The sequence below is a fragment of the Trachymyrmex septentrionalis genome, unplaced genomic scaffold, assembly GCF_001594115.1.
Source record: "Trachymyrmex septentrionalis isolate Tsep2-gDNA-1 unplaced genomic scaffold, Tsep1.0 scaffold9, whole genome shotgun sequence".
Classification (NCBI taxonomy): Eukaryota; Metazoa; Arthropoda; class Insecta; order Hymenoptera; family Formicidae; genus Trachymyrmex; species Trachymyrmex septentrionalis.
In genome coordinates this window covers 1516968-1527837 of record NW_017306091.1, presented here as the reverse complement: position 1 = coordinate 1527837, position 10870 = coordinate 1516968, and the positions used below count along the sequence as shown (strand labels likewise).

Sequence of the window (10870 nt, the reverse complement as noted above, 5' to 3'; positions counted from 1 at the left end):
TAATTAATATATATATTATTATATTCATGTACTATATGCATATATATTAATTTAATATAATTGCAATAATAATTTTATAATCAACAATATTTCTTATATTGTACTATAATAAAATTCTAGTACACTTGTATATGATTATATCAAAAATATATTTTGCATTTATATACACAATGTTAAAGAATTATTTATATCAATTTCTATAGATGCTACAATCTGTAAATTTACAAGAAAAGATGCTAATTAAAATTTAACTTTTGATTTAATTTCTTTTCCTTGATATTGAAAAGTAGAAGCAAAGAATTATTGAATTTATTGAATAAATGTAAACAAAAAAGTACATGATTTCTGGAAGGTATATTGCATAAAAATATGTATGCAAAATATATTTAAAAATAGATAAAAGTATATAGACGTGTTGCGTGTATAAATATATAATTTACAATTTTGATAACAATAACGTTATTAATAATATTACGAAATAATTAACGGTATAAAATGATGTTCTATTTGCGTTATTCTTATTAAAGTTTCTCGAATATATTCCAAATGTTACTAAATTGTTTGTATGCACATTTGAAAACATGTTAACGTGTATATGATCGTTGTGAGTGTGATCAAGAAATGTCCAATCTTCAAGCGGAAGTAAATCGGGATTTAAAGTAGACGGCATAATTAAACTGTTTTTATAATTGTGGAATGTTGCCGCAATCTCAATATTGCTGAATATTGTTTCTGATTCTTGTACGGAACCGCATGATGAAACCGAGTTGTTCAAACATTGAATTATACCGCATGTACGTACACCAACTTTAACATCACCATACAACCGATCTCCATTAAAAACTACTAAACGATATTTTATATTTGGATCTACTTTTATAATTTCTACTTTAAAGTCGCAGCAGAAATTATTTTGGCAGATAGTTTCTTTAGTATTGCCTTTCAAAGAAAACGTTTGAAAGGCTTGAATAGAGTCGTATTTTAAAAGTATATGCTGAGTTGTTCCATGATGATATGGTATAACTTTCTTTTGATTTGTTGAAGAATCCATTGAATGATAGTTATTATTATACTTATTTTCCTTTTTTATTTTGCTTATTTCAAGTACCAATAGTTCCTTATGCGTAGCTGTAGGCATTATTGCTTTTCCCATTCCTCTACGACCTGCATGAAATATTGTCTTTATATGTGCACAATAAAATATTTTAACTGTAAGTAATGTTTAAAATGTAAAGTGTAATTTTACATACCTAAATAAATTCCACTGCCAGCGTTGCCAGAGCCGGGTCTGTTATAGCCCGAAGCCAAAAGATTTACATTTTCAGCAAATGACCATCCCATTTGTGTTTGCACAGCTAGAATAATTAATAATATTATTATATGTATATATGTTTCAATGAAACCTCAAAAAAAGGGAAAAAGATTTAGACATTTTGTTTACCTGTTAAGAAGGGTGCTTCAGAAAACCATGCTGTAGGATATACAAAATCAGTAACTTGATGATCTCTTGTTAATTTTATTGCAGGTTCGTGAAATAATATATCAAAGCATATAAAAGTTCCAAATTTGACTCCAAAATCAGTATCAAAACTTACTACTTCTGGTATTGTTGTCACATTAAATTGGTATTCTTTAAAAAGATTCGTTTTACGATACCTGTTTAATTATAATTAGATAAGATAAAGTAAATTATAAAACTGCGAGATGTCTTATTACAATTATAACGAAGACCTAGGTATGTTCTAACCTGGCAATAATTTTTCCTGTGCGATCAAATACAACATTGCTATTGTAATAAAACACTTTATCTCTTGGGCAAGGTACATCATAGCAAGGTGCTTTCTCAGCGATATTGATTACCACATAGATGTTATTGTTCCTTGCAGCACATGATATTTTTTTCAATGTCTGTAGTTTCAAAATTTTTTTATATAGATAATTTCAATATATGTCCATTTCTCGTATAACAAAACTTATATACAATCTGTACTGTACATCAAATATACATACTTCGCTGACTTCCGTAGTATTTTGATTGCAAGGTATATAATTAGCTGAGGCACTAGGAATAATAGTTGTCCATTCTCCCATTTTTTCTCTTTCCGGCAATTGAACTGTAGTCAAACCATCTTCAGGAAAAACGATTATATCAGTATTCTAAAAAAATATTCAGAGGTTTTAAATAATTTTTGTAACATAAAATATGTTAGGAAGAATGCTTTGTTGATATAATCCATAGAATGTTTGAAACTATTTTTTTTTTTTTTAAACTTACAAGCAAACTAGCGTTTTTAATAAGTTCAACATATGCGTCAGAATTTATTCTCAAAGTCTCACTGCTGTTTGTTGAATATATTGGGGGATACTCTACTACAGCTGCTGTATAAGTTGATGACTCTGGTGTTGATTTCTGTAATAAAATATATAGAATTTATAAAGTAATTTTATCAATTATATCTTAGATCAAATAATATAACATATTAAAAAGGTATATTATCGCTAAATATATAAAAATTAGTATGTTTACCTGATGCGACAGATATGCACATGCTACTAGTAGTAGATAAACAATAATCCATTGCTGAGTCATATTTGATACTCTTAATTATATTTCTGTAAGAAAAAAAAAGATATAGTTTATTAAAAATAATTATGTAATAAAAAATAATAAATAACTTACATAAAAAATTATGATATGGAAATAAATCGTGTATAAGAATTACAATTATACAGTTTTAATAGTTTTAGAAATATGGATGTAAGTTTTTTAAATTTAAAGGTAAAACAAATTTATATTATAGAATCAATTTCTGTCTTTATATTCATTTTGCACATATATTTTATTAGAAATAATATTTTACATCAAATTTTGGAAATATTTGTATAAAAATATCTTAGTATTATTTGAAAAGAAGTAACTTTTGTTTGTAACGTGAAGTACTTTACAATATTTCATTGAAAAACTTGAGTTTCTAACAGATATTTCAACTTAGTATTGATCATTATAAGTGAAGTACATGAAGCTTTTTGCTTGGATACATATTCCATTGGATGAGTCAGGATTACGGTTCCATTTTATCCTTTGATTGTGAAGTTTAGGATTATACATACCTTTAGATAACTTTTCATGAATTTTGACTCCTTGACTTTACTCTTCCTCGTCTTTCAACGAAGAAAGTTTTGGTTTTAATATGGATTTCAATATGATATATAAAGAATGTATTGTTTAATATCGATTCTCTTTTCAACGTTTATAATTATTAAGAACTTTATATATTCAATTTATTTCCAAATTCTTAATTTATTTTCTGTTGTAAACAATAGAAGGCTTAGTGTAGTCGAAACGTTCCATGCATTGTATATTAATAAATAATTACTTTTAATCTTTGATTTAACTAATTGTTGTTTGTTTGATCTTTTTATCAATTTTATTATATTTACACTTTCTGCTAGGAAATTGATATTAATGTTCTAACAGAAAACTCCAACATACAAAAATTTCTTATGTTAAAACATTCATACAATATTGCGAACGTCATGCTCACACCGTATTTATTTAGGTTATTTGACTTTAAACGTTTAGTTTATTTGTGTATGAAACTCTGAATATTTTCACTTCACAAACTTCAAAGTATTTCCTATCAACTTTTTAAATCGATTTAATATCAATTTGATTAAGTGCAAAGATATCAGTGTTTGTAACAAAGAAGAATATCTGCTCTGTGTATGTGAATATATATACAAATTCTAAACAGACACGAGACCATGAGTCAGTCCCAGCTGATTGTGGCTGCGTTCGATTTCGTCGCTTATGCGCTTTAAGTGCTTATAATCATTATTCTGCCTTTGTGTTATTTATTGCTAGTGATAAAAATTTATAGTATACAAAATATGTGAGTTATAGATTTACTCGTAATGAATAATAGAACATTTTCGTCATTCATTAAATGTAAAATAAGCATAAAAGCGTTGATGAACGCATTAAAATCGAATACAGCATGTGAATCAGATTTCCCGCGCATGAGTAACGAATTTGGTTCAGTACTCCCTTTATACTTTTTTATTAAATTGTTTCTAAAAATTGTATCTTAAACATTCATAAAAGAATTAACAAGAATTAATAAGCAAGAAAGTGATGCAAAATATATACAAAATATTACAATATATGCAAATATATACAAAATATATACATTATTTTCATGATTGGATAGTAATTAGTTAAAAAGTTAAAAAAATAATAATTTTTGATTTAATTACTTATAAACTTTAATTTATTTACTTTTTTATTTTTAGTTTAAAGTTTTTTTATCTCTCTAAATGTCAATTTTAAATGTATTATTTTTTATAAAATCTTAAATATTAGAGAATTAGTTTAGAAAAAGCTCAATGTTCGATGGGCGCTCGTCAGATCGTGCCCAAAAAGACGAATATGGATCGAATTTCTGTAAAACTCGACCAGGATAGCTGTTATTGAGATTCAATAATATCTAACGCAACTCGCCGGTTTGCGTAAAGGAGACACGGCATGCTTAGCGCCGTCATCATGTCTCCAGATGGTCTACATTTAGAGAATGTTATCAGTACTATTGTTACCATGCTATCCTTTTACGTCTAATAAGCGATAAAGAATAAAAAGAACTTTATTTACATATAATTTTAAAAAAGCGTACAGCTATTGCCAGCACAAAGAGTAGTTTACTTACATATTTTAAATATTACATTTTGTTTTTCTTTTATAATATATAAATATATCAAAATATGAAAATACCTATGCAAAAAGTACTAAAAATTGGAATTTTATTGTACAAGAAATATCTTTATTATTTCGTATAATTTACAAATAAGATATTAAATTTATTTATTGATTTATATTATAATTGTTTTATTATTTAAAGTAAATTGATTTTAAAAAAATAGAATATTTTACTTTAATAAAAATAATGTTTTTCCAAATTAATTTTTTTATTTAATTTGAGTTAATTTAATCAATAACGTAACTTTGACTGAATTAGTTTTTTGTTTATTTAACTTTTACCTTAACTAAATTAATTTTATAACCCATATTTAACTTTAACTTAATTTAGTTAAAAAATAACATTAATTTTGACTAAACTTTGATAATTTTAATTCATTTATTCTATTTGTTTAAAATTATAGTATGCTTTGCCCAAACACTTTGACCTACTCGATCACTGAAATCCGTCAAACTTTTGCCCTCATAACAACCTACACATATATACTGCTTTGCAATCTCTGAGCTATGCATTTGCAAAAACCGGAAAACCCTAACAGGAGAACCTTGTCAACCTTGCCAATAAATTTGTTTCTCGCAAATTTTGATTTTAATGATGTATACCACATGGAGTAAATAGGTAAATTTAGAAATTTTCAGTGCTGAACACAAGTTTTAAGAGAGAATTGATTTTCAGTTTTTTCAATATATCTTAAAAATTCGATTGAATAGAAAAATAGAAGCAATAATAAAAGAAAGGGTGAGATTTCATGAAATAAAAGATGATTTAAATGTCAGAATAAAACCGAGAATAAATTTCAAGCACTTTTGAAAGAATAAAAAGTTTGGCTAAATGTTAATTAACTTAATCGAGTATTAACTTATCAACTAATAATGTTAGAAGTAATAGTATTTCCGTAATGTAATTCTACACTATGTAGTCGAGATTCTACAAAGTGTCTCTCATAAAATTTGTTGGCAAAAAAAATTTGATGTATATGCATAATGTTGATGGAATGTTGGCAGAAGTATGGCAAAGTTTGTCAACAAAATAAATTGTTGATTGATGTCAGAAAAATGAGTTTTGGCATACAATTTGATGAACATTGGAGATGGAAATAGAACAGAATCTACATTCGATTTCAATTCTCTATTCTACAATATTTTTGCTACCAATTTACTATCAAATTGTGATAACAAACTCAGTCGATAATACACGAGCATAATGCTTACACAAATGATGCTAATTTGCTAGCAATTTTTAATCGAATTTACTATCAATCTACTATTATACTGCGTACAGTTTGTTTATTAACTAATTAGAAATTCTGTAAATAAGTATCGATTGAATTAATTACGTTTAGCAATTGTAATAATTTTTAAATTAGCAAATCCGATAAAAATAACATTGCATAAACCATTAATGTATATTATTTTGAGAAAAGGAGAACTATCTAAGTTTTTAGTAATTAGCGAAAAATTATCTGCGCGTACTAATTTTTCGCTAATTATTTTTGAGCATTTTTTTAGAATTTGGAAGCGTACGCTTATGTATTTTATCATGATGACTAAATTAGAAAATAATTGCCTGAAAAGAATTAAAAAGTAGTTAGCATATAATAGCATAATAGTATCCTTCCCAGGCGACATTTTGTTAGCACTAATTTAATAAAGCATTCCCGGGCTTACATTTGCATAAAATCTTCTTTTTTAATATTGTACTCTTGAACATGCCAATGAAGTTTGTGAAAGAAAAAGCTACAATATTCTAAATACAATCTACAAGATAGATTAGATAGAACAAGTACAGGCAACGCCTGATGTTATAAAGTGGATCCGTTGAGAAAAATTAATATAATTACCTGGAGTAAAATTACTTATATAAGTATGAAACAGCACTGTAGCGTCTACAGCCACGACAAGTTTTCTGCGCGCGAGCTTATCATGTGCGAGGCGTAATGCCGTACTGGTGCACATATACACGTCGTTAGAAACTTCAGGTTCCCTTCCCCACAATTCCGCTGCGCGATCGCCAGCGCAGTTGCTGATGTGGTTTCTTTTTCCTTCGAAGCGTTTTCAGACAGACATTCCATTGCGGTGGGATTTCCACGAATATTGCGCTGCATGCTCACGTACATAGTATACTAATTGAACAACAGGAAAGATAAATTTATCTATTATTATCAAGTTATCGGGAGACCTAAGTCTAATATGCAATGTGCTCTCTTGTTTCTTGTTTACTATTATTTTTTACTTCTTGCCTTTACCTTTTTCTCTTTTATCTACTTTTTCGTTTTCTGATACCCAAGTCGACGAATTTTGAGAGAGTGAGAGAAATGTATGAAGAGAAACGCGATTGTTGGTAAAATGGTCGAAAAGAAGGAAAACGAGATATAAAGTAAAAAACAAGAAATAGGAAGCAAAGAATACATTATATATGAGGCTTTAGGAGTGTTGTAATATAATTTATTTCAGACATTAAGGTAGAATTTTATTTTTTATAACTGTATACTATGTATATTTTAATATATGTTGATATATGTTGTGTGTGTGTGTGTGTGTGTGTGTGTGTGTGTGTGTATGTGTTGTAGTCAGATTCTTCAAATGTTTTTCATATTATATCAAACAATACATAAAATTATAAATGGAAAGTTTATAGATTGTCTAAAGTCATTTCCAAAAATATATTAAAAGGTTTGAAACATATGTATTTTAAAATATACACATACACTCATATATCAAATTACACGGCTCATAAAATTATAAATAGACATCATTCTAAGAAATCTGACATGTATTATAGATCATTCACAAAGGAATAAATCTATAAACTTTTATAAATAAATGATTCTAAGTCTTTGACTTGTAAGAATCGTGAACAATTGTTTATTCATAAGTTGCACATATAATACAATTTATCATGTGAAAGTGCGAGGACGATTGCTTTTATGTGATTATCTTAATAAAATCAAAATATTTTATACTGTGTTCGAAAAAATATTGAATATACTCTCGTGTTATTACTTGATATAAGGTTTAATTTACGGAAAATTTTTATATAAATAAATATTATAGATAGGCTACATGTTTTGAATTTTTATTCGATTCCTTATAAATTACTGTTCTCAAAATTAAAAATTATGGAAATTTCCATAACAAATTCAGAAAAATGTGTTTACGTCCATGCACGTTCTTATTTGATAGCTTTAAGTATGTATAGTGCAATAAAAGTAAGATAAGATAAGACAACAAAAAGGAAAATAATTTTTGACCAAGGACTTTTATATTTAAAAAAAAAAACAAATTTTAATTTGCTACTTGCAAGAGAAGTTTAGTAAGTGTGAAGTTAAATAAAATCTGAAACTTTGCAAAACTATAGAATAGATGGATCTAATCACATTTAGAAACGATCAATTTTTTTCAAAAAGGTGTTTTTCCACTTCTAAACTCGAAAATCAACCGCTAAAAAAATTATGTTGCGATTAGATCTATTCTATACTTATACAAAGTCTCAAACTTTTTGAATTTTATATTTTACGAACTTTCTTTGTTAAATAAATAACAGATATATTGATATTTGAACTTATGTATATCATTATATCGCATTGATTTTTGATGGATATAAGATAATCACGCTGTATTAATTGTATCCTATTTTTTTAAAGCAGATGAATCGTATCGCAAGAAATGATTGCCTGTTGAGTTAATTTATTGATATTTTCGCGGAATTATCGCGATACAGTTAAACATGCTACTGATAATGATGGCTGCAAAAATAAACCGTTTTAATCATACAAGATATATGACATATGAAAAGATGTCACATACACATACTTAAAGAAAAACAGGAAGAAACTGCTACTGATAGAAATTTACTTTAACATACATAACTTTAACATACATAATAATATATGTATTTTGTTTACATCGTGTATAAATAATCTATAATTAAAATTTGATTTTATTATATAGTATGGAAAAACAATTTAAGACTTACAAAGATTTGATACTAAATTAAACAAATAATTAATTAATAAAAATCGGAAAGTGATTTTAAAATCAGAAATGATTTTCAGGTATTGAGCAATTCAAAATGTTTCAATTTGCTTCTATTGATCGTAATAATATGTATGTAAAGAAAGAATTGGATTACATTATCATTTTTTTATTTAAGAACAAATTCTTTAAACATTATCTTACAATGAGCATAATTACGATTCAAGATAATATCGTAATGTTGAATAAGGTGAAAAATCTTTGGAGGAATGCGCAATTGTGTAAGGCAAAGATGTTAAGCGCGTGTAAAAATAAAAAGAGGACATCCGAACATCTATATCTGGATCTAGAACATTTTGTAAAAAGTAAAATACTGTTTATCTTTTTCAACAAAATTGCAATCGGAAACGTCTCTTTTTTTTCTCTCTTCACGCAATGTAGATCGAAGAAAATTGATTGACAGTTAATACACGTTTTCCGCGAACTTACAATTAGCAACATTGATGTTTCATGAATATTAATTTCAATCCGCTAGATGGTAACTCAATGTGCAGATTCCGTCATGCGGTAGGTGTGTATCTCAAACACGTCTATTAGCTACACCGTGAGCGGTTCGAATCTCGGATAGACATATGCAACTCTGCAAAATGTTATCACGTTCGTTAGTATACAGATCGTGATAAAGTTTGTTTAATGTGCACTGAGTTCTGCGCAATCAGTTCTGCCAATGAAAATTAGATAATCTATAATTTGTATTAAAATTTAATGTAAAATTTCCTAAAAACTCTCTTTCGTTAGACAATCTATAATTGGTGTTAAAATATAGAAAATTCTAGAATTCTAGAATAGAATATATCTCTTCTATTCTAGAATAGAATAGAATTTTATGTCCAAAGCTAGCGGTACACGATGCACACGATGTATTTTTTCCTGCTAGATTACTTGTGTTTTAGTAAATTACTAGAAATTCTGCATTCTGTGATGCAATTTTAGTGATTTACTAAAACGAAAGCAATTTAGCAGAAAAAAGCGTATCATGTGTAAAATAATTTGATTAAAAGAGATTATATACAGAAATTAACTAATATGATGTAATTTGATATTATTTAGTAGTATTGATTATTTAATATCTAGAACAGAAAAAAAAGATTGTGTCTGAATATATTTCAAGAAATGAAAAAATTAAACCATTGTTTCGATTTTTAATTGTGAGCTTAATTTTTGTCAAAGCACAGTGTAATTGTATCAGTGTAATTGTATTGTTACAACATCGTTCATTGGTTTTACCTCTGACAATGTAACTAATAAAATGCTATTAATGATGAAAACCAAAATATTTGCGTACGATGTATGTACGTGGCAAATCTCTGTTCTGTATCTCTTTATTCTTTTATGAGGGATTTATCGCTCGTTTCATTCAGAATGAGACAATGCGATTCAAGTATCAGTTTTGGTCAGATCGATTGTTAGCAAGTGATCCGCCGAGCCCAATTGAAGTTTCAAGATCGATCGATTTGTTGCATCAAGCCTGTTTAATTAGTAGTCCTAAAGTGAACGTCTGATCGAGTTGAGGACTGTTAAGTGCGAATTAGACTAACCGGTAGGTTAAATCTTGACCAAGGATTGAACGAGCTCGTCTGCGACTTCCATTTACTCTCTTATCCTCGCCTGCTCCATTATGCGATTAAACGAGGCCGTAGCATTTACTTTTTTTAGTAGCCAACTTTTACTTTTTATAGCTAATGTCGGTGCAAGAGAATTTTAAAGTAGCAATCTCGGTCTCGAAAATTCGACAGTCTTTCTGATTGTCGTTTTAAATAAAGGAAAATAAACATAATAGACAAATAGAATATATTATTTGATTTTAATTATTTATAGTATATTATTTGTATTGTCGCCTTATTACTTATTATGTTGTATTAAATATTAATTGTGTGTTATGTGTTTTATGTGACTGTCACATTTTATCTTTGGTAATATATTTAATTATATAAAAAAGTGCATATTAATATAATTTTTTTTTGTTTATTTTTGTTTATTTTAAGTTATTCCAATATATTTAAATCTTTAGATAAAATTCTCGTTTTAAAGATTTTATATATATATATATATATAAGATATTCGCTTCAGCATTAAGCTTAC

At 27.2% G+C, this 10870-nt stretch overlaps 1 protein-coding gene across 1 annotated transcript; it reads right to left on the bottom strand.

The window, feature by feature from the left end:
- Positions 1–419: 419 nt before the first annotated feature.
- LOC108755664 (vanin-like protein 1) lies at positions 420–6726 on the bottom strand. Its single transcript, XM_018498803.1, has 8 exons — positions 6595–6726; positions 2528–2613; positions 2276–2410; positions 2011–2157; positions 1748–1908; positions 1442–1656; positions 1251–1355; positions 420–1164 (listed from the first exon to the last, which is right to left on the bottom strand). The coding sequence occupies exons 2-8, from the start codon at positions 2588–2590 to the stop codon at positions 437–439; spliced, it is 1554 nt and encodes a 517-aa protein (XP_018354305.1). The 5' UTR covers positions 2591–2613; positions 6595–6726; the 3' UTR covers positions 420–436.
- Between the last annotated feature and the right edge of the window lie 4144 nt (positions 6727–10870).

What these genes read in the sequence shown, in the direction of transcription:
- LOC108755664 (XM_018498803.1), bottom strand. Translation starts at nt 2,590, where the DNA reads ATGACTCAGCAATGGATTATTGTTTATCTACTACTAGTAGCATGTGCA. An exon ending in TGAAGCACCCTTCTTAACAG is followed by an intron (nt 1,356 to 1,441) that starts GTAAACAAAATG and finishes TAATTATTCTAG; the next exon opens with CTGTGCAAACACAAATGGGA. An exon ending in TGGCAGTGGAATTTATTTAG is followed by an intron (nt 1,165 to 1,250) that starts GTATGTAAAATT and finishes TATTTCATGCAG; the next exon opens with GTCGTAGAGGAATGGGAAAA.